Source organism: Pseudonaja textilis, chromosome 2 (assembly GCF_049901715.1).
Source record: "Pseudonaja textilis isolate UNSWEBS1 chromosome 2, rPseTex1.2, whole genome shotgun sequence".
Lineage (NCBI taxonomy): Eukaryota > Metazoa > Chordata > Lepidosauria > Squamata > Elapidae > Pseudonaja > Pseudonaja textilis.
In genome coordinates, this window is record NC_141991.1 from 80,958,835 (window position 1) to 80,984,197 (window position 25,363).

At 40.2% G+C, this 25,363-nt stretch overlaps 1 protein-coding gene across 1 annotated transcript in view; it reads left to right on the forward strand.

The window, feature by feature from the left end:
* Positions 1–935: 935 nt before the first annotated feature.
* Positions 936–25,363, forward strand: part of LOC113433733 (organic cation/carnitine transporter 2-like) — a 41,468-nt gene continuing 17,040 nt past the window's right edge. The window contains exons 1-3 of the mRNA XM_026696451.2: positions 936–1,514; positions 21,637–21,740; positions 23,243–23,397. Of these exons, the coding sequence (XP_026552236.1) occupies positions 1,122–1,514; positions 21,637–21,740; positions 23,243–23,397 (652 nt within the window). The 5' untranslated portion in view covers positions 936–1,121. The remainder of the gene's footprint in view (positions 1,515–21,636; positions 21,741–23,242; positions 23,398–25,363) is intronic.

The following is a 25,363-nucleotide window of genomic DNA, read 5'->3' on the forward strand; positions in this document are numbered from 1 at the left end:
GGAATCCAATGCAGTTGACAATACAGGTGGTCCTCGACTTAGAGCAGTTCATTTAGTGACCATTCAGTTATAACAACACTGAAAAAAGTGACTTTTTCACACTTACCATTGCAACATCCCCATGGTCACATGATTAAAATTCAGATATTTGGCAACTGGTTCATATTCATGATGGTTGCAGTGTTCCAGGGTCATGTTATCCCCTTTTGCGACCTTTTGACAAGCGAAGTCAAGGGGGAAACCGGATTGACTTAACAATCATGTTACTAACTTAACAACTAAAATAATTAGATTGAAAAAGGCTGCCATATGAATTCCATATGACAACTGATAATTTAAATATGATCTGGTGAGCATAATATGGTGGTCATAGTGCAAAGCCATAATGTATCGATTTATATTTTATGAGATGCCAGAAACAATAAACAAAATAAACATCATGGCTTCATGCTAAGTCTACATAAATTGGTGTGAGCATTTCAACCACAATAAAACAAGTAAAATGGAATAGTTTGTGGGACTGTGCAAGAAAGGAAACTGGGAAACTAACTTTTGTACTGTTCTTGGAAATCCAGGGCTAAACAACAGAGGCAGAGGGACAGATGAGGCAAAGGTGGTTCACCAGATCTATTATTCTACTAGTTTTGTACGTGTTAAGCAAATACGGTTGCTTATGACCTGAATAATGTGTTTAGGTAATACATTTCAAGCCACGCTGCCTGTCACACTCCCTTGAGCTCCTGCTGTCCGCATGTCCGTTGTTTTACACAATCTCCTGTCAAAGTAAAGGCGGACGTGGTACAAGTAACCCGTTTAAAAAGTTGAGGGGGAGGGAATTATTCCCTTTCTTCCGCGCGGGAACTTGCAGACAGACGCGTCCCCGGTTTCATAGGCGGGCTGAACGCGGCGCTCCAGCCCTTTGTGTACAAACCACACCCACAACCAGCCTCCTAAACCGGCCCCCGCTTCTTGCCCTTCACTGCCGGCGGCCGGCTAGGTTTTCTTTCGCCCTTCCTTCCTTTGGCCCGAGCCAGCAAGAGCTGCTGCATGTGCTGACGAGAGCGGCGTCCGGCGCCGCGGCCATTCCTTGGCAGCCGTTCTGCAACTGCCAGTCGCCAGTTATGTTCGACTACGACAAGGCTACCGCCTTTCTGGGCGAATGGGGCCCCTTTCAGCGCCTCATCTTCTTCCTGCTCAGCGCCAGCATCATCCCCAACGGTTACACGGGGCTGTCCGCTGTCTTCTTGGCCGCCACCCCCGAGCACTGGTGCCGGGTGCCCGCTAACGTCAACTTGAGCGCGGCGTGGCTCAACGCCAGCATCCCCCTGGAGAAGCGTGGCGGGCGGCAGGTACGGAGCCAGTGCAGTCGCTACCGCCTCGAGGCCCTGCTCAATTTCTCGGCCGGCAACCTGGAGCCCGGGCGCGATGTCAACCTCAGCCAGGTGGGGCAGGAGGAGTGCCTGGATGGCTGGGAGTTCAGTCGAGAGTACTACGACAACACCATTGTCAACGAGGTAAGCAGGTGCGTGCTGACCTTGGGGAGGGGGAGGGGGGAGAGGTAGAGGAAAGAGGGCCGGCACCGTGACGGCCTCCCAAGAGATCAAGATCAACCGGGCGATGTCAACTTAGGAGAAAAACTTGCACGGACGACTGCTGAGAAGAAATTACTTTGGAGAGAGGAAATTCAATAACTATTGTTATTGAAGTACAATATTTTTAAAATTAACCTGATAATACCAGCCATTTAATCATGGTGTTTGTATCTTTTTGTAAACATATTTTTGACAAATTCCAATTCAGAAGCAAAAGCCATCAGCTTTTTCATCTGTAGAAACTCGCAATATTAACTCTTCCATTCAACATTGGCCCACATTTTTGAAGCCTTTTTTTCTGTTTAAAATTTCAGATAATGTTCAAACAAGCCTTGTTTCATAAATTTCTCCAGGAAACTGCACAGATTGCATACTTAATAGAATTGCCACAACTCCTCTCTGAATGTATGTTTAAATCTGAGACATAAATATTGCGCATTCCTTTATCAAAATAATCCTTTTAGACCGTAATCCCATTTATGGCTACCAAATAGTAAGCTCAACTTTTAGTCTATATGAGCTCCTAAATTACAGAGAGCCAGATTAGTATAGTGATTAAGATGTTGGCCCAGAAACCAGAAGACTGTGGGAATTAAAGCATGAAAGCCAGGTGTGTGACTTTGGTCTTGTCACTCTCAGCCCACCCCACTTCACAGAGTTGTTGTGGGGAGGAAAGAGTATTAGATATGTTTACAGTTACTTATTAAGTGATATAGATGGGATAAAAATCTACTAAATATTATGTATTAGGGCAGTCAGAAGCTCTGTTGTGCACAGATGAATGTAATGCCTGTTTGCTGCCCTTTAAAGAGCTGTATCTTTTGCCAGAATCATGTGGCAACCACAAAGAGAAAGAATTCAGCTCGTTAAAGAATTACAAACAAGTGCTATGCTTGTACACTGTTTTTTCTGAATTTGTTCCAAAATGCTCCACCATCCCATTAGGTGTTGCATTAGACATATATGATGTGTCACCCTATTTATTTTTATAGGTCAGATGTTGGGTATCTCAGCTTTATTGAATAAGTGACAAGCTGGGTCATTATTTCAGGGACACTTTCATACCTAAACAGAGAAGCAGAATAACCATGGGCAGGCAAAAAAGCAGTAGGAGTAGAGGAACTTCTGACTTACTGTCAGCTTCCTCTTTGACTTCCTTGTAGGAAGGTGGCAGGGAGTATTGGAAATGAAGATCACATGACTGCAGCACTGTAGCAGGGACAACTTTGCCAAATTTCAATCCAACAGGACTCATGGATCCCACATTCTTAGACCATTCGAGGGATATTGATTAAAAAGTTGCCTTCCCTATGACACACCATTTCACGAATTGAAGGTTTGCAAATAATCAAATTGATACAAACGTTTTAGTAGTATATAGATATGAATGAGTCACAATGAATGAGCTGAGATATGAATGAGTCACTATTTCAATAACTAGTAGGTGGGATTTGATAATTGTATGTGTGTGTGTGTGTGTGTTTGTTAGTGTTTCTATGTGTAGCATGCTTCTTTACATGGTCCTGACTTCATACAAAAAGATAAAAAGAGAAGCAATGATAAAATATAGTAAAGCAATAATGAATACTACTAATTAATCCTCAGTGGTTTACATTAAAAGATTGAAAAACAATAGCTTCAGAGATAAGAGTATCGTCACCAGTCACAAGTTTGGCAGAAGTTTATTTGCCCCTTGTCTGACTTTCTAAAACCTGTTATAATTGATGTTTCATTGGCAAAGTTTTATTGACTCTAACCACTTTTAAAATATAGCCTGTTAGGTTCCTGGAGAAGTTGCATAAGTTGTACATATAACCTTTCACCCAGTTTTTCAATTCTAGTCTTACCTTTGTTTAACTTTTAATCTGTTGATTCATTCTTGCCAATTTGTTTCCAGCTGAGCTGCATGTTTTAGCTTTTCTTGTCATTTTTTATCAGAGAGTGATCTTGCCTTGAGAACAAGCCTTCCATGCCCTCTACACTGTTCTAAGCTACTCTTTGCTTAACCATAGTGTCACAATAAACCACAATACCTCGGTTCACACAATATAGACAATTATCCTGATCACATCTCATTACACCTTACTTTCTTATATGAACCTGGAATTTTGATTTGTAAACTCATTTATGGTTTAGCATGTTCTGTGAAGCTAGCCAATTGTGGTTTATTCAGTAAACTATCATTAACCAAAACATTACTTGGATGAATCTACAAATCAGGGCAGTTTTCTAAACCTGTTCATACTCCTCACCCTTCGATTTCTAAAAACTAAATACTATTTTTTTTGGACTGCAGTTCTGTAACAAACCGCACCTATATCTTTCTTAAAACTGTTTCAAAAGTACAGAATATTATAGAAATAAATGTGATTTTTGTGAAAAAAGCAGTTGTAATCCCTTCTCATTATGTATTCAATACGAGTTTCTTAGGTACCAAATTAAAACAAGTTACATTCCTGATATTAATTTTGCATTTAAATGTAAAGTCACCAATTTCCTAGTCATTTTAGCTGTATCTCCAATATATTATGACATTAATAGTCCTACCCTTGAATTAAGAAACATTGCTTAACTTCCAATAAGTTCCTCTAACAGTTGTATTAATTACTGCCTCACAAGCATCTATCCAATCATGGTAAATATCCATTGGTTCTGAAGGATAAATGATAGGAATCTAAAATTCTTCCAGATGTACAGTATTAGGATGTCACCCCAGTTTTCCAAGCTCTGTCCATCTTAACACCGCAGGATTTAGAGAAAGGATATGTAAATTGGATCTCAGGGTTCCAATCAAGTTGTGTTGTGGCTTCCACTTAGATTCCCTACAACCCATCTTTGCCTGGTCAGAGAACTTCTCCAAGCCTTATTTACAATGGAGACCAGCATATATTCTTATTTTACCTCTTATCTAAAAACAAATTTGTAAGGAGGCTCTGAAAAATCCTCATCAACAAAAGTCCTGATCAAGAAAAATCCATTACGAGTTGGCAGAAACAGCATATATAATGTCCCAAAGGTGATTGCTTTTCAGTTTCTATTTGTCTTTTGTCAGGATTTTTTTCATATGTTTATTCCATCTCTCTTGTAAGACGAAGATAACAAAGTTATCCAAAGCATTCTTCCTGTTTATTGTTTGCATTTCTCTTTCAATTATTAAGATCTTAGCTGGTTTCATTTTAAATCTAGTTTCTTTGGGTTCCCTCAAGTGTCCAAATATCAAAGTCCCATCTTATCATCTTTTTCCTTAATCCATAATCTTTTCCCAGGAAATATTCTCCTAATTAATTTCAAAATCTTACTTCAAATCCATCTGGCTCTTTAATCTATTTATAACTTTTCAGATCAACATTCTAATCCACTTTTGCTGTTTATTCCAAAATATTTTTTTAAAGTCCTTGCATAAAACTTGCTTTCATCAAGGATTGAAGGAGATTCACCCCTGTAATGACTCTTGCCTTTCCAAGAGTTCTTTATATTATATTATTGTACTGTATTGTCATTATATTCTGTTCTGTTCTGTTAGCTTCAGTTAGGTTGGGTTAGGTTAGATTCGGTTAGGTTAGATAATGATATTATGTTAAGTTACGTTATATATCCCTATTCTATTCTACTCTAGTCTACTCTACTCAGTTCTAATTGTATTATATTACTGTATGTTAATTATATGTTATGTTATATTATTATATACACACAAACACAGTTAACAAGCAATTTCCCGAAGTGATTATGAAACAGAAGTATGTGAAGCCATCTTTTTGATGGCTTCAATCCATGAAGATTCCTCATCTCCCAGTGCTCTAAAACCCTCAACTGTCTTCTTGTCTTCTTCCACAGAACCATTGTATGGAGCACCTCTCCTTTATCAGGAGGAATTCTAAGGAACTGATCCGTTCACTGACTTCTCATTGTGCTGTAGATGTTCAGCTCCATTCTCAGCAGAATTGTCTTCAGACATTGTAATACATCTCCCTCATTATCTGACATTCTTCTCCACTGAGCCGAAGGGAGAGTCCAGGATGGGTAGTCTCCAGTCTCATAGCTCTGCAGACCGAGTTCAAAAACTGAGGACACACCCCCTGGTAACAGTCCCCAGTTCTTCACTCGGTCTCAGCATGTTCAGACCACTCTTTAAGGGCTCTGAATAGTTCAGATTGTAGAAGAATCTTCACCCCCTGGGCTGAGTTTTGGTTTTTTTCTTCAAGAGGCTTAGAGCAGGTTTGACAGCTAGCTGGCTTGCCGGTTAGCACTTTTTTTTTTTTGCTTTTTTTTTTTGACTGTCTTTTTAAAAAAATTCTTTGCTGGTAGACTGGTTTTTGGAATTGTGATTGTAAATTGGCTTGGAGGTGCCCCTGAGAGACCACGTGGCCCGGGCTGGGGGAGCGGGAGTCAGTGTCTTATTCAACTCACTTTCTCCCGGTCTATTCTTATTGATCTGTGTTAGCCGTGAAAACCGCAAGGTGCTTCTTCCCCTTTTCGGCATCAGCAGCCATTTCAGACGTTTCGGGACAATTCTGCAGTTCGTCTCCATGATTGTCCCTTGGGGTGGGGTGGGGGTACTGGCCATCTGGATTGAATCCTGACCCCCTGTCCAGTCACCAGAGCACCGTGGCAGCTGTGAGACGCTTGAGCCTGCCAAATTGCAGCCAGCACTGGCTTGCAAGCCTCTGATCTGTCAGGGCTTGTAGCAATTTTAAACAGTCAGCCATTTTTTTCCCTTTTTGCTTTGACTCTTGCCTTAAATTGCAGAGCTGTGCTGAGCTCACCACTTCTGGGCCGCATTAGCCTCCTGAAGTGGTGGACAGCTGCTGTGACCAAAGCAGACAACTTTAGATCAAATAAATTTTGTTTTTCTTTTGCCCCTTTTTTTCCTTTTCTCTCTCCCTGTCAGTGACAATTATTTTTGGCATGCTCAAAATGGCCACCAGGGGAGCTGGCCAAGAATTATTAGCTCCTCAGCAGAGTAGGGAGAGAGGTGCAAGGGGATCAAGGTGCAGGCTGCAGAAGGGGCAGAGGGGCAGCTGCAGGGGGTGGAGAAGGGGCAGAGGGGCAGCTGGAGAAGGGGCAGAGGGGCAGCTGCAGGGGGCTGCAGAAGGGGCAGAGGGGCAGCTGCAGTGTCGGCATATTTGAAAAGTAGAGCAAAGCCAGAGGTCGGTAATTTTTCCTGCAAAGAATCACAAAAGCTTCTGGGTTGTGCACAAGATGGGACACACATGTCAATGCAATTCAGCAGCATAAAATAATGAGATACAAATAAAATAAATCAACAAGAATCGGCAAAGCATCTCTGATTAGATTTTATTCACTGCTAGAATCTAATCAGAGATGCTTTGCTGATTCTAGTGCAATGACCTCTCCAGCAGGGTTAGAAGGGAGTGTGTGTGTATGTGTCTGCGTGGCTGTCAAAACTCCAAAAATGGGTCAGGTATCTCTGGGGAGGCCAGTCATAAATTAGAACACTTGCTAAACAAATGGCCATTAAGTGAGGACCATTTGTATTTGGTTTGCCAGTCACCTGACCACACCCACCCAGTCACATGACCACCAAATCACACCTACCATGTCATGTGACCAGCAAGCCATGCCCAGCCAGCAAGCCATGCCCACCCAGTCACATGACCAGCAAGCCACGCCCACCCAATCATGTGACCAACAAGCCACGCCCTCACATTAAGCCAGGCCCACAGAAATTTGAATCCCACCCCTGAGTGGGGGGCACTGAGGATGAGTTTGTAGCACCAAGGGGGCGGTAGACTGAAAAAGTTTGAGAACCACTGCTCCAGATCAAGGCAAAAGCCACTCATAATAATTCTGAGCCACCACAAAGATTTTTGATTGCTGCACCTGGAAGCCAAGCCTTCAGCAGAACCAGACCTGCGCCTGAAAATAAAAAAGCCACCTTACTCTATAGTGGCTGGGTTGCGGCCTGAGGAAACCCACAGGCAAGAGATGCCATCCTTCATGCAAGCCTGGATCTCCCAAACAATTAGACAAGAACTTCAGACTTAAGTCAACCAGCTGTGCTGGTTGCCTGGTTTGGACACCAACAGAGGCGTTCCTCGGGCAGGGGCAGGCTTCTGCAGAACAGCCGATCTACTTCAGAAATAGTTCTGCATCCCCTTCAGAAAGAAGCCAGTCTTATGTTTCCAAGAGGGACCTCCTTGCAGAGAGGGTTTTTCAAATGGGGAGTCGGAAGTAGCAGGTCCCCGCTTCCTTAAGGACCTTTTCAAGCTCTCTCTCTCAAAGACTCTGCTGGTTAAGGCTAAGAGCGCGGCTCATCTTTAAAAAGGGACAAGGTCACCTGGGATCTTCCCCCAAAGGGGGAGGATCAGGAAAATTACCTATTCACTGAAAAAGCATCTGTGGTGGACGCTGTACCTGTGCCCCAGATGTTTATGAATGTGATTAAAAAGCAGTGGGAGTCCCCTGGGGGGTACACTCACCCCAGTGGGTCTGAGTCTATCTTATTTAATGGGTGGCTGTGGCAGCTGCAGTATAGTATCCCACCTGAGGACCTCAGGCTGCCTCAGGACTTAAATAAGATAATAGCCGCAGCTTAATCGACAGCTAATGCCACCCTCAAGTCAGCCAAAACTTCTTCCAGAGCCATGGCCTCATCTGTAATAGCATGTAGGCTCACCTGGCTAAGAAATTGGCAGGTGGATGCCAGAAACAAATGGAAGCTGGTGTTTGCTCCCTTCAAGGGAGAGAGGCTTTTTGGAAAGGCCCTGGATCCCTTTTTTTGATGGAAACCAGGGACAAGTGAAAGATCATGCCCTCCCAGGGGAGGCGTTTTGATTACAGGTCTCCACCCTACTACAGAAAGCCCTCCTTTAAACAGGGGGAACCTGGAACAATCTTTCCCCATCAAAGTAGGCCCTTCTTCCAAAGATCCTCATTTCAGGCCGATAGACCGGCCTTTGCCACCAGAGGGCATCAGAGGCAAGATGACAAAAGGTCCTTTCAGGGTTCCAACAGACCTTTTAGATGCAACAAGTGACACCCAAGCCTCCTCTCCCACAGGGGGCCGTCTGGGACTGTTCTGGCAGAGGTGGGAACAGATCACAATGGACGCTTGGATCCTGACAACTTTATGGTCAGGTCTCTCTTGGGAGTTTATTCCCCCCCCCCCGTGCCTTTGTGTGCTGCCCCATCTCAAGGGACCCCTCAAAGAGGGATCTCATGGAATCGGTAATCCACCATCTGCTGGTTCCTGGAGACCAGGAGAGATAGAAGTTCGATTCAATTTGGTTTGTGATTCCAAAGGCCGGGGGAGGGTGGCGAGCATTCCTCAACTTGAAAGGGCTCAACAGGCATCTAATCTACTGAAGATTCAAGGTGCATTCCCTCCACTCTATCCTACAGGGCCTGTGGGAGGGAGATTTTTTTGGCTTGCCCATAGACCCCAACCACCATCAGTTCCTGAGGTTTTGCTATGGCGGCCACCATTTTCAATACAGGGCTCTCCTGTTCGGCCTGTCATCAGCCCCACAGACTTTTACTAATTCCTGGCGGCTGTAGAGGCATACCTCAGATCCTTACCCATAAGGATCCTATGCTATTTGGATGACAACCTGATAGCATCCTCTTCCAGACCCCAGGCGGAGGAGGATATGATGTCGACAATCAGGATCCTTCGAGAGCATGGGTTCTCGATAAACCTGGACAAATGCCACCTAGCACCATCAAACTGTCTCTTGCATTTGGGGACTATCATAGACACCTTAACTGGCCAGGTCTTTCTCTCACAGGAGCGTCGAGACAGTATAAGGGACGTCACATCACAGATCCTGTCTGCCAGAGAGGTGACTATCATCTTGCTGTCTCAACTTCTCGGCAAGATGATATCATGCATCGGGATTGTCCCAGGGCCCACTTCCTGCCCAAACCTTGCAGTGGTTCCTGCTCCCCTACCAGAGGCAGGCAGGGGTGACTCACCAAGGAGGGTTCACGTCCCCTTGCTGGTTCTTCATTCTGTCCATTGGTGGCAGTCCCGAGCCATAGATCACGGAGCCCCAGAGGATTATCATCACCACTGATGCCAGTCTGTATGGTTGGGGGGCCCACCTGGGAGTCCAGGTGAGGTGGTCATGGGAGGAGCTTGCCCACAACATAAATTGGCTAGAGCTCAGGGCTGCCTGCTTAACTCTCAAGGATCTAAGGCAGGAGGTATGGGGAGAAAGGTTTTTCTCCTCACAGACAATGTGGCCACCAAGGCCCACATAAACCAGCAGGGGGGCACTCCCTCCAAATCTCTAATGCAGGAGGCGACTTGTTTGTGCAGGTGGGCGGAGAGACACCTGTTGTCCCTGCAAGCAGAAAACATCTCGGGAGTTTCCAATGTGCAAGCAGACTGGTTGAGCAGGCCCACAGTTGACCAGTTGGAATGGCGACTGCATCCCAGTCTGTTCTAGGAGATGACAGAATGGTTCAGCCATCTGATTCTGGATTTCTTTGCATCTCCAGAGAACTCGCAGCTCCCGAGGTTCTTTGCATGGTTCCCAGCACCGGGAGCAGAAGGGGTCAATGCTCTCCGATGCAAGTGGCCCCAAGGGCTATTCTATGCCTTCCCCCCTTCCCCTGATTCCGGGAACAATCAGAAAGGTACTGACAGGGCGGAGGTTCTGTTGGTAGCCCCTTACTGGCCCAGGCACCTGTGGTTCGCCTACCTGGTGGACCAGTCGGTTGCCAGACCCTGGAGAATTCCCCTGCACAGGATCTCCCTTAGCCAGGGCCCGATTGAGCATCCAGATCCAGCCTGGTTTCAGTTGACCGTCTGGCACTTGAGCTGGTGCTCCTGAAACAGGAGTAGTTTTCCAGAAGGGTCATTCAGGCCATCCAGGCGGCCAGAAGACCTTCCATGACCAGGATATACGACGCATCATGGAGGATTTTCTGTGGCTGGGTGCCAGTCACCTATTGGAACCTACTGCTATGTGTGGCAAATTAGAGTTTCTGCAGGATGGATTGGACAGAGGTCTCACCCCCAGTACCATGAAGAGACAGGTGGCTGCCTTGGCCTTGGTTTTTTTGGGTCAAGGACTCAACCACTCTAGCCCAACTCCCCAGGGTGTAAGCCTTCCTTAGGGGAGCCACTAATTTGAAGCCACTAGTGGTCCACCGTTTCTCCACCTGGGATTTGCCTAGGGTCCTGTAGGCACTGATTTCTCCCCCATTTGAACCCTTGCGTGAAGTCAGTCTTCGCCTATTCATGTGCAAGGTGTCATTCTTAGTGGCCATTATTTCAGCCAGGCGTATCTCGGAGTTGACGGCCTTATCCATCAGAAAGGACCTGTGCATTTTCCATGCAGACAGGGTGGTTCTGCGGTTGGACCCTACCTGTCTGCTCAGGGTGAACTCCTTATTCCATCGCTCACAGGAGTTGATTTTGCCTGACTTCTGTCCGGGGCCTACCCATGCACTGGAGAAAAAATGGGGCACCTTGGACGTTAGGAGGGCCCTCCATATACATTAAAAGGACCTCCTCTTTTAGGAGGACTGAAGCCCTGTTCGTTTCCTTTCAGCCGTCAACTTTGGGTCGCAGGATGACACCATCTACTGTGAGTCGCTGGCTTAGAGCCTGTATTGCGAAGGCCTATGAGTTCCTGGCTCTTCCTGTGCCCAGGAGAATCACTGCACACTCAACCAGGAGTCCAGCGACCACTGCAGCCTGGGCAATGCAGGCTTCAGTTCTGGACTTTTGTAGAGCTGTGATTTGGTCATCTGTGACCCCATTCAAAAGACATTATAAAATTGACTCCTTTGCCTCAGCAGAGGTGTCCTTTGGAAGATGAGTCCTGCAGGCATTCATGTAGAAGTGGGGACCTCCAGCCAATCCAGTTCCCCCCCGTAGGACAGCCGTCAGCCAGCTTTGGTATGTCCCATACTGGATTCTCCCTTCGGCTCAGTGGAGAATGGGCGTTGGTCCTACCTGAACGTTTCTTCTTGGGGAGCCGAAGGGAGAATCCAGTCCCTCCCTGTAGTCTGTCTGGTCGGAGTAGGGAGGAAATGTTTTTTTCTCACAGTATCAAATAGGCTATCTGTTAGAGGATGAGGAGCAGCTGGATTCGCTTTGATGTTGTTCAGAACTGGGGACTGTTACCAGGGGGTGTGTCCTCAGTTTTTCAACTCAGTCTGCAGAGCTATGAGACTAGAGACTTCCCATCCTGGATTCTCCCTTCGGCTCCCCGAGAAGAAGCGTTCAGGTAGGACCAACGCCCCTTCTGAAGTGATCTGAAGTCTGTTTAGGATTTAGAAATGTAACATAAACACAATCTCAAGGTTGAAAAAGCCTTCAATCTATGGAATTACAATCATTCAAAGAAATCCATGTAAGCATAGTTTGGGAATTAAGAGATTTTCTAAGTAATTCATGGGCTAGATTCACTGATATACTTAGAATAATATGTAAACTTCTCAGTGGAATGAAGCTGTTAATATTTTCCTAACAGAGATCTACTTCATACTTTCTATTAATGAACAACTAATGTCATGTGTTAGTTATCTTCATATAGCCTATATTTATTTAAGTATTTTTAAGTATTATTTTTAAGTATTTCAAAACTTAGGGCTTATTCAAGAAAATAAATGCTATATATTTAGTTAAGAATCCTGATGATTCTACCTGGATTTTGTTACCTCATTTTTTCCTAATAATACTAATCCAGAATCCTTAAAACAATCTACACATTTTCAAAATGACTTTCTCAGATTAATTATTGGCATTATTGGTAGTCTTTATAAATATTAACAAACACAAAGATACACATTTTTAAATAATGCCATTGCTCGGAGATTACACAAATGCTTTGTTAATCGAAATTCTAAATTCTAATTCCTGTGAGATGCCAAGGAAGGACATAAAAAAGAGCAACCATCAGCAAGCATGTTACCTTTTGCTCCGTGGAGTTATAATTCATAAAGTAGACAACTGGCTTATGTTTGTTTTTTTAAAAAGTACCTCATCTTGTCAATTGAACTTAAAAGCAAACTTCTCAGTTTGAACTGTTTGTTGTGTGAGTACAATAACAATATTTTGTCCTTGTAAACTGCCTTTGAGTATTATTCTGATTCTGGCCTTTTGATTTCACCTTCCTGTTCCAATATTCAACCATAGGCGGTCCCAAATATTTTTGTTGATTCCAATTAACCTATGATTTTTCTAGCCCATCTTACTAGCTCTTATCCTGTGGAGATTCTAACTCTAGCTGGATTATTAAAATATATTGGTTGTTTCCCCACTAACATATTGCAGTGCATTTTCTAGATTCATACTAAAGCAACAATATTCAGACAGGTTTTATATTACTTAAAGCAAGATAAAAGCTATAATAAATCAATAAAAGTAACTTTGAATGGTCACTAAATGAACTGTTGTAAGTCAGGGACTACCTGTACCAGGATTAAAATGTTTGTATTTATTTCATTTCTTTGACCTGTCTTACTTATTAACATATTAACATAATATGATTGACTTTTGTGTCAACATACGTCCACACAAAAACCACCACAATGACGTAATCCCCAATTATAACTTCAAAAAAGGCAACTATGATCTTATAGACAACGATCTCTCATCCCTTGATTGGCAATCTCTATTCACTGGATGCAATACTGTTGAAGACCATTACAACATATTTTTACTTGAAGTCAAAAGAGTCATCAAACTATATGTACCAACAACAACTCCCAAAACAAAACAAAAAAACAGATTACCCATAACAATAAGGAAACTTTAATCCAAAAAGAGATCACTCTGGCGGAAAAACAAATCTGGTCACGTTGCCAATTTCAAAAGCCGATACAAAAATTTATGCCACCAGATAAAGACCGAATGCACCAATTATCACATTAAACAAGAGGAAAACCTTCTAAGCACCAATTCCACCAGTGCTTTTTACAATTTTTGTAAACAACAAACTAAAAGATTCAAGGTCCATCCCACCCCTGATAGGACCTAATGTTAAAGACTGCAACGACGACACCATTAAAGCCAACATCTTTAACGCATTTTTTGGCTCAGTATTTGTAAACAGCAATGGATCATGCCCAGTATTTCCTAGTCAAACCACAGACAACTACAATGATCTAATACATATCAATTTTACAGAAGACAATGTTGAAAAAGCACTTCGCAATCTAAAACCATCTCTATCTATTGGACCGGATGGAATATGTGCCTACTTCTTAAAAAAGCTACCCACTGCCACAGCCAAACTTCTAAGCATAATCTTTGAAAAATCTTTCAGGACCAGTTCCTTGCCTAACCTATGGTCACAAGCCACGGTCATCCCCATCTTCAAAAAGGGAGACCTCAGCCTAGTTGAAAATTACAGACCAATCTCCTTATGCTGCGTCACCTGTAAAGTCATGGAATCAATTATTAACCAATCCATCATCCTCCACTTAGAAACAAACAACCTACTCTCCAATAAACAATTTAGTTTCAGAAAAAAACTATCCTGTAATCTGCAACTCTTACACTGCAAAAACATATGGACTACACAACTTGATCAGGGCAAAACAATAGGTGCAATCTACATAGACTTCTGTAAAGCCTTTGATTCAGTGGTACACGACAAACTACTACTAAAAATAAAATCCTATGGTATCTCTGGACATCTGCATAACTGGATAGAAGCATTCCTGTCAAACAGACAACAAATGGTCAAAATTGGGAGCGTCCTATCAAATTCTGTACCTGTCAATAGTGGTGTCCCCCAAGGCAGTGTTCTAGGACCAACTCTCTTCATACTCTTCATAAATGACCTCTGTGATCATATTAAGAGCAACTGCGTTCTTTTCGCTGATGATGTAAAGCTGTTCAATACCACAGACAATGCTGCTACCCTTCAAAAAGATCTTGACTATGTATCAGAATGGTCAAACAAATAGCAACTTCAAATATCAACAAATAAATGCTCTGTCTTACACTTTGGCAAAAAAAAATAAGAAAATAAAATACAAGCTGAATAGTCAAGACCTTGTTGATGATCCAAGCTCTGTAAAGGACCTTGGAATACTCATCTCTAATGATCTAAGTACTAGAGCCCACTGTAACTACATAGCCAAAAAGGCATTAAGAGTTGTTAACCTAATCCTACGTAGCTTTTTCTCTGGTAATATCACACTACTAACTAGAGCATACAAAACATTTGCTAGACCAATACTCGAATACAGCTCATCAGTCTGGAACCCACACTACGTATCTGATATTAGCACAATTGAGAAAGTCCAGAAATATTTCACAAGAAGAGTTCTCCACTCCTCTACTCATTGTAGAAAACCTTATGCCACCAGACTTGTAATTCTAGAACTAGAAAACCTTGAATTACGCCGTCTTCGGTCTGATTTAAGCATGGTATATAAAATCATACATTGCAATGTCCTATCTGTCAATGAATACTTCAGCTTCAACCATAACAACACAAGAGCACACAACAGATACAAACTCAAGGTTAACCGCACCAAGCTTGATTGCAGGAAATACGACTTCAGCAACAGAGTGATCAATGTCTGGAATACTCTACCCGACTCTGTAGTTTCTTCCCCAAACCCCAAAAACTTTAACTTTAGACTGTCTACTATTGACCTCACCCCTTTCCTAAGAGGTCTCTAGGGGGCGTGCATAAGCGCACCAACGTGCCTACCATCCCTGTCCTATTGTTTCTTTTTATTTTTATTTTTATTTTATTTTTCTTATATGTACCCATTTCATGTATTTATAACTATGTATACACTTATACTTATTATCTTGTAAACAATTGACAAATAAAATAAATAAATAAATATTCAACCGGATTCTTGGGTTCCTCCCCCCCCCCCCTTTTCTGATGTTTAAATTGTTTGTTTAATTTTCTCAGAAAATTCCAGACATGGGGTAGATAGAAAATATAGTTATGAGATTCTTTGAAGCTGTTTGATAAACAAGAAAAATAATGTTGAATACTAAAATCTTAGCAGGCATCTCCAGTTGACCACTCTTTTCATTGCTCAGTTTGCTCCAAAAGTGTTTGAAAGCAGTTTACAATCATTCTGCAGTTCAGAATTCCCGAAAACAGATGAAAAATAGTCTAAAAGCTTTACAACCAAAATCCCACACCTCTACACAAAAGCCTCTGCAGCTGCTTTTTAACAGCTGTTTTTGGGATGAGAGGAGAAAACTTCCAAGATGGCACCGCCAAAGTTTGCCTCGGTGAAATGCTCTCTATTTCTTTTTTATTATTCTCTGCGATTCACTATGGATTTCATACTCACAAGACCATTTGCTAAGAATTAAGCAATGTTTCTTTAAGGAGCAGCTTTCTGTGTCCTCCCCCTCCCCCTTTACAAACCTGGAGGAGATTCTAACACAGGAAGAAGCAATTTCCCCAGAGAAATGGATTACAACAAACAAATGGAGAAAGAGGCGGCAGAGAAAGAGATGAGGTAAAAGAGCAGGAATTTTGAATAAGCTGAGCAAGGGGGTGGGGGGAAAAACCCCTCTCCCTTCAACCTTTCTGACCAATTTATGTTCACTTGCTAATAAAGATGGATGAAATACTCCTTTTAAATAGATGCAATTCTAATTTTTACAACTCAGCAGCTCTCTGCTTCATTGAAACCTAGCTAAATGAAGAAATTGATGACAACAGCATGCATATCCCAGTGTTTCAGATAATAAGAGCTGACAGGATTACAGAGTCATCAGGCAAAAAGAAGGGAGGAGGCTTATGTTTATATATCAACAACAGCTGGTCTCAGGATATAACTATTGATTGTAAACCATTTTATTCTCCATGTGAGTTCTCCTTATTTCTCCAGCTGTATATGTTCCCCCACAAGCTTGTGTAAACAAGGCATTATGAACTCTAGCTGACCAGATTATGGAGTCTGAAGCCAAATATCCAGATTCTCTTCCCATTAGAGACTTTAACAAAGACAACTTAAGGAAAGAGCTTCCAAAATATTTTCAGCATGTCAATTTCCCACTAACAAGAATACTTTAGACCATTGCTACACAACACTAAAAGATGCTTATCGATCTTTACCACGTGCAGCTGTGGGATATACTCAGATCACTGCATGATTCACCTTGTACCTGCTTACAGCCAAAGACTTAAAGCCACGAAACCAACAATTAAATCAGTGAGGACTTGGACTGAGAAGGCAAAGCTAAAGCTACAGGCTTGCTTTGATTGCACTGATTGGAATGTTTTGGAAGATACCTCTGCAGACTTAGATGAACTCACAAATACTGTAACATCCTATGTCAGCTTCTGTGAAGACCTATGTGTACCAACCAGGAACTTGAGAATATAAAGTAACAATAAACCTTGGTTCACAGCTAAACTTAAGCAGCTACATCGCTTCAAAGAGGAAGTCTACAGAAAAGGTGATAGAATGCTGAACAGTCAGGCCAGAAATGTATTAACAAGGGAGATCAGAGCAGCAAAAAGAAGCTACTCTGAAAAGTTAAGGAATCAGTTCTCAACAAATGAACCAGCAAACATGTGGAAGACTCTCAAAAATATCACTGACTACATCAAACCTCCTTCCCAGGCTGAAGGAAATCAACAGCTGGCAGATGACCTGAATGTGTTCTGCAGGTTTGAAAGGAAACTACAGCCACTTATCTCCACAACCCCCATCTCAGACACACCAACAACAGCCAAATCTCTCACAACTGACTCCACCCCATTGGATTCACAATCCCTGATGATCACAGAAAAATAAGTGCAAGATCTATTTCACAGTCAAAAGCCAGGAAAAGCACCAGGCCCAGACAAAATAGCTCCTTGCTTAAAAGTCTGTGCTGACCAATTGTCCCCCATCTTCACCCAAATCTTCAATAAATCATTAGAGATGTGCTACAATATCTTGAATCTCCAAAGACCTATGCAAGGATCCTCCTTATAGACTTTAGTTCAGCATTCAATACCATCATTCCAGACATTCTTCTAACTAAACTAAGCCAGCTAGCAGTACCGCATACAGATGGGAAATTGAACAACTAGCCTCACAGTGCAACCAGAACAATCTGGAACTGAACACACTCAAAACCGTAGAAATGGTGGTAGACTGTAGGAGAAACCCTCCCATACTACCACCTCTTACAATACTAGACAACACAGTATCAACAGTAGAGACCTTCAAATTTCTAGTTCTGTTATATCACATGACCTAAAATGGACACTTAACTTCAAAAACATCATCAAAAAAGCACAACAAAGAATGTTCTTTCTGCGCTAACTCAGAAAACTCAAAGTGCCCAAGGAGCTGCTGATCCAGTTCTACAGAGGAATTATTGAGTCTATCATCTGCACCTCTATAAGTGTCTGGTTTGGTTCTGCAACCCAACAAGACAGACACAGACTTCAGAGGATAATTAGGAGGGCTGTGAAAATATTTACAGATCCCTCACATCCTGGACATAAACTTTTCAATTCCTACTCTCAAAATGATGCTATAGAGCCCTGCACACCAGAACAACTAGACACAAGAACAGTTTTTCCCCGAACGCCATCACTCTGCTAAACAAATAATTCCCACAACACTGTCCAACTATTTACTAAGTTTGCATTACTATCTCTATTAATCTTCTCATCACTCTGTCACCCACCCCCTCCCACTTGTGACTATATGACTGTAATTTTGTTGCTTGTATCCTTACAATTTATATTGACTGCTTCCTAGTATGATTTGATTGCCTATTTGTACCCTATGACTATATTAAGTGCTGTACCTTAAGATTCTTGATGAATGTATCTTTTCTTTTTATGTACACTGAGAGCATATGCAACAAGACAAATTCATTGTGTGTCTAATCACACTTGGCCAATAAAGAATTCATTCATTCATTCAAAAACAGATAGTCTTAACCATTTTCAAGTCTCCTTTCTTTGTGTAGACTGCTTAGGAGTCTTGGTATCTTCTATCTTGTCAATTAGTATTCTAGTTAAGGCTGATGGAACTTGAACATTAAATGGAGGGTCACATATAGCCCATTTCTGATATAAAGGCTAAATGGTCCATACATTTGTTTGGGCAGCTGTATAAATTTGATTTAAAAAATTGGTAATTTATTTAATAAATAAATAAACAGGATGCAACAGATTTTCCTTACCTCACATTATAGTCAAACAAATTTGTTTCAGCTTCAGTTCCAAAAGGTGAATTTATTTTAACTGCATTTTTCATTGCAGAAGTAATGTTCTACTAGATTGTATTAACTGACCTACAAATAAACATGTTTCAGATAAACAAGGAAGTCAAATACATTTCTCCAAAATCCAAGTGAGTCCATAGTTTCACAAAATCTATATTAATGCATAGAGAGTATTTTTCCCTAGGGTTTTTTTTTAGGGGGGGATCAAATATCACATTTCAATACAAAATACCTTATTGCTATTTTTAAAAGGTTATAATAAAGCAAATGTGGTTGGAGATTATAAATATAATCCGCAAGTATTTGCCAGGCTAAGTGAATATCACATGCTGAGTAATCTACCTCACAGTTTGGTGTCATGCCATTGCATACTGTACTAAATATGACCAACGATTCAGTGTTCTCCTCCTTCTCTGTCATTATTGAATTCTTGACTCAGAAGACGAATCTTGTGTTCTGATTGGCCCTGAGACTGGAGTAAAATTGATTGATGGGCTGACTGACTGTTCTGCATACTCCTGTGTGTGTCATCCTTAAATTTAGCCCTTTTGAATTGTTAATTTATTAAATTTGTGTACCATCCAATTCCCACCATGTCTAGGCAGTTCACAAGTAAAAACATTTTTAAACAATTACAACAAATAAAGAAAAAGTAAAAGACAGCAAAGATGACAGAAATTGGATAGGAACAGGAAGGAAAAAAAAAGTATCCAAGGGGGCTTCACTCACCCTTGCTAAATGCCAGGAAAGGAGCCAGGTCAAGTCTCTTCAGAACACCAGTGGTGTTAGTAACTGAATGTTTGAGAACTATTGGCTAAGTTTTATTTTACTACAATAGCCTATATCTTGTGTCTTGTGTCTAAAAAAGTAATATTAAATATAGTACTATAAGAGGTGGGCAGCCTCGGTCAGTGAACTTCAGTAACCTATCTTGGAAAGCATTAGAGAATGAAAATAATTCTAGCCTGAGCTGATATACTATACAGTACTGTATTCAGTCCAAGCAACATTTCTCTGTCATAATATATTTCTGCATTTGCATGGTAGTGGTAGAACCTCACTGTGCAAATATAACTTTAGTGGTATTTAATATTGTTCCCTGTCAGCTGGTTTCTGTTCCCAGGATGATAAAAGTGATGGAGTTCTGCTGTTCTGAAAGGTATTTGTAAAATCTTGTCAGAGAAATATTTATTATTTCCCTCTATTCTTCGAAATTGGGGAACTGAATCGAGTAACAATGTAGAATTTGACCCATTTTGCTTGTTTCATTCTGGAATATTCAGTATTTACATTTTATTCATGTGGTAATAGATAATAATTTGTGACATTATAAAAGCTGGTTTTTCTACTGCAGTTCATAATCACTAGGAATATAGATTGAATTCACATGTTGTACCAAGCCAACTTTCAGTTTAATTGAATTTGCTTAATTCAGTTTGCTTCAGTTTGTTTTATTGAATAAATTACAGTTGGTTGGCTTTCTAGAACAGTGGTCTCCAACCTTGGCAACTTTAAGACTTTTGGACTTCAATTCCTCAGTCAGCTTTGCTGGCTGAGGAATTCTGGGAGTTGAAGTCCACACGTTTTAAAGTTGCTAAGCTTGGAGACCCCTGTTCTAGAACATATGAAGCCATTAACATGCTTTGTGAATTCATTGGCTATATTCACGCCACGTGCAAAGCCAAAATTAAATAAGTTATATATGTCATATAATATTGTAAAAATTTGGCCTCAAGTTAATGTAACCTCAGGTTACAGCATTTCATGTTTTGTTTCTTCTTCTTCTTGACCCTTTGTTTATCTGCACTAATCTGATTGATCTGTGTCTGCCAAGTAAATGTCATTCAAAAGTGATTTTAATGTAGACAGTTCACAAAAATTAGCCATCTGGTTCATTTTCTGTTCTTTTGGGTAGACATAATAAAAGGCTTTTAGGTAGACATAATAAAAGGCTTCTGCTCTTCTGGACATTTGAAAACCTGATTTAAAATGACCACTAAAAACTGCTTGAAAGTGTGGGACAAATGTAATACTGATTTCTGTTATCATTAACACTGCTTGCGTGCTATGCCTGGCAATTAACTCCTTATGTTGTTATGAAAACAATGAGGAAACCTAGCATTAACACTTAGTGTTTATTTTCAAAGTGTACTTGGAAAATCCTACTTATTCACAGTGACCAGCAGACTATATACTTTTTTTGTGTGACATCTACACAAATAGCAGTCTTGCTTCAAATGTTGGCCCTTACGTAGTCAAAATAACTAGTTATAGTTGTACCAGAGGCTGTTCAAAATAAAAATAAAAACTCAAATAAACCAAAATCATGGAAAACTGAAATATATAGCCTAATGAAGTTTGAATTTACTCATTGTTTACAGAATGTTGGCTAGTGGGGAGAAATGGAAAAAAGGAAGATGGTGATACAATGGAGTACTGTAGACAAATAGCTGCCTGTAAAGAGGAATGGAAAAACTTCACACTGTACTAGTTGTTGCCGTTTTTACGGCGCCGATCAATGCTGTTTTACTCTAATATTTTGGTCAGTATTCCTACTAAACATTTTTAAAGCAACCAGAAGTTAAAAGCCAAGGCCTTATGTGAATTACCAATATATGGCTGATTTCCACCACCCCTCAAAATTCTGATAAATATTTGTTCAACTATTTGTATAACTGCTCTCTTTACTTTGTAAAGGCATAATATAAGGCCTTAACAGATAACAATTTAAGGGAATTGTTTTTATATGACAGTGAGAATAATAAATAATTGTAAACCTTTTTACATTTTTTATAATGTAATAGATTATGGAATGGTTATTGAGAAAAAAATAAGTTATAATAAGTTAAAAATGGATATGTTACAAACAAGTTAAAATGCTAATCCTCTTTTTTTCCCCAGTGGTCACTTGTTTGTGACAATGACTGGAAAGCACCATTAACTGTCTCCTTATTGTTTGTGGGTGTGCTGTTGGGATCCTTTATATCTGGACAGCTCTCAGACAGGTAAGCTCTGTATTTATTATTTTCATGCACAACTCATGTGTTCAGGATTACATTTATTTTTTTCCAGCACTATATCTTTATCTCTAATAAGATAACATTTATTCATTTATAGTTATAGGTATGCCATTTACATCAGCAATTCACAATATTTTGTATGTATAAAATAAAATATTATTTTTTTAAAAAAATGTTTAAAATACGGTACTGTTTTGCAACTCAGTCCACAAAAGTCCACAAAAGACTTGAAGAAAAGGTTGGTATTTCTTGTCCCAAGGGTATTTTTTCCACATTTTTTTCTTCATTCTTTGAGAACATTTTGCTCTTCATCAAAGAAGCTGCCCAATTGTCTTTTGGAAAAAGCACTTTTGGAACAGTCATGACCTGGATGATTGAGAATCTCCATAGATGTTGATGTTTCTTCTGTTTTCCAAACAATCAAGCAGGGAAAATAGCCTGACCTCAGAGTATGACCTGTTCCCAGGGTGAAGAGGCTACCTCTAGGAATGTATTTTCCCTTTTCCCACTCCTTTGGTCACTCTAAGGGGCTAAAATCTAACCATCTGTTGTTTCCTCATATTTTTTGTGTTTCAGAGGTGGTATTCAGCAGGTTCTGACCAGTTCTGGAGAACCGGTAGCGGAAATTTTGAGTAGTTCAGAGAACTGGCAAATACCACCTCTGACTAGAGATTTTATAGTATCCTTCCCCTGCCACACCCACCAAATCATAGCCACAGAACCAGTAGTAAAATTTTTTGAATCTGACCACTGTTGTGTATGTATTAGATTTAAACTTTATCAGAGCATTTGCAGCATGACTACTATTGTAAGACAACCCAGGAGCAAAACATAGCACACAGAGACTTAGACATTTAACAGTAGTTTATATACAAGACACTTATATACAGAAATATACATGGTAGGCAAATACTTTACAAGCAATCAAACTTTTTAACTCTACATGGAGAACTCTGCAATGTTTACAGGACACAAGGAGAGAGAAAACACACCCTCTAATGACTGCCTTTATATAGACACTTCTTCTATATTTATATCTGACCTGATTTCCTGTCTCTCCTTGTGTCCTATCTTCATAGTAGATTTTATCCATGCAGAGTTAAGAAGATTGATTTCTTGTCAGTATTTACCTACCACATATATTTCTGTATATAAGTGTCTTGTATATAAACCACTGTTAAATGTCTAAGCCTCTGTGTGCTGTGTTTTGGTCCTGGGTTGTCTCATAACCCTGCAGTCACGTTACAAACATTCTGACAAACTTGTACAAAGAATCTTTATCATCATCTTTCTTCCTTTAAAACTTTATTGAAATTTCATAAGAAGATTGAAGATGCTGTCTTCATGTGTTTGAAGTATAACATTGTTCATATGTTTGAAAGTTGACATCCTTTTCTGATGCTAATTAGCTGGTCTCTGCTAGTTCATTATTTTCATAATAGCCATCTGATTTGCTTTTTTTATTATTATTATTTGTCTCATTACAGATTTGGTCGGAAGCATGTGCTGTTTGTAACGATGGGGATCCAGACTATTTTTAGCTTTTTCCAGGTCTTCTCAACAAGCTGGGAGATGTTTTCTATTCTCTTTGTTTTTGTTGGAATGGGTCAAATATCTAATTATGTGGCAGCCTTTGTTCTTGGTATGTGATTGTCTTAATGCAAACAGACCTTCTCAATAGCCTGACTCGCTAGCTCAGCGAGGGGCATCTTTAATTTCTTTCTGTCTTCTCCACAGTATTATTTCCAACATTATCAAGCAGAACATAATTTAAAAATGGATCTGATAAAAGTAGAACCGGTAACCAACTTCTTGTTTAAAACTTGCGTTCAATATGTATGTTTATTGTATATTGTATTGTTCAACTGGAATAAACATCTGATTTGAGATATCCTTTCAATTCTTCTAATATTTTGTTCATGATCTGTCCCTTCTTACATATTCTGCTCTATATTAAGGGCAAGATCCCCAAGTTGGTGACCATGCACTATCCTTCCTGCAAGGGCATTAACAACATTCAGCGTATGTCAGCTGGAGGGAGCAATTTTATTCCTCACTAATGATCCTGATTATTGCAATACACTTGCCATTTGGTGAGCTTCTCACCTTTCTCCCGTCATTTTTCAGCAATGGTAGATTATTTCTCCTTATTTAATATTACATTTTTTTAACAGTTTGCTCAGTGGTTTTACATGAGAGGAGAAATTCTTCTCCTATTGGAAAATGCTTTTTATCTTTGTGATTCAATCTCCTCTCTATCTCTTTCCTGTGAATGTGTTTGTAGGTGTGCCCCTGAGCCTCCTTTCTTCCTCTATTTCCATGTCTGAATCTTTCCGAAGAGTGTTAATTTCTCTAAAAATGACTTACCCTTTCTTTATTTGTCCCTATATAAGTGTGTGAGTGCATCTATCTGTGGGAAAACATGTTTCAAATCCAGCACTGGTATCATCAATATATCTGTCAACAACTGCTTAAAGGACCTTTTCTTGGGCTTATGCAGTAGCTGTGCAGGTTCTGGAGAATCTTTATTTAGTTAAGACAGTGATAGTTTGGTGGTAATGCATGCTCACACCTTGCTATCACTGCATACAGGACACTCCATCTGAACAAAAAATGCAGAGTTTTCTGTGCACCTATAAAACAAACTACAAGGTATCTATTAAGTATCAAAACGGAAAGTGAGCAAGTAAAAGAGACAATAAATAATAGTATGGGCTAAATTTTTTGGTTATACAATGGAGTTGGATAAATGGCAGAAACTGTGGGACAGGAATTATAAATTAATGCTATCAGCTGCATATTAAAAAATCTTTATAAAATGTTTTATATACGGCACTTTTCAACCACAAAGTTGGCAAAGATGTTTAAGGACATGTCCACTAAACGTTGGAAATGTCATCAGATACCTGGTTCGTATTATCATATGTGATGGACATGCCCAAAAGCAAAAAAATATTGGACAAAAATACTTACATGGTTGGAAAAAATGATAAAGCAACATATAGATTTAAAACCAGAAATATTTCTGTTGGCATTTTACCAGATAAGTATAATAAGGGAATACATATTTGATTTTACATGTATTAACTACAGCCAGAATTGTATTTGCACAACAATGGAAAAGAGAAGAGATCCCTATAGATGAAAATGTGATTTAAAAAAATACTAGAATGTGCAGAAATGGATAGACTAACACTTACAATTAAGGAAAAGGAAGAAACAATACTTTTTGACATGGGACTTATTTTATCAATGGTTAGCTTAATAAAAACAGAAGTTAGAAACATGTAGATGAAAGAAAAGGACTAATGATATAAAGGAGATTTGTTAAAATGAAAAAGCAACTGTATTATTATGATTACTATTATTATTATTACTATTATCATCATCGTCTCCTACTCATCAAACATGAAACTCAGTCAACTGAACATTTAAAAATGTAACACAAATATCATTGACTGGGTCTGATGGTTGATATGGGTTGCTGGCAGCATCCTAGGTATCAACCAAGTATTTTCTTAAAATGTACAATGTTCCGAGTGGTGCAGTTTTTTGCAGTTCCACTGCTGTTATTGCGGGAAGGTGCAATTTCTTGATGTATTTTATAA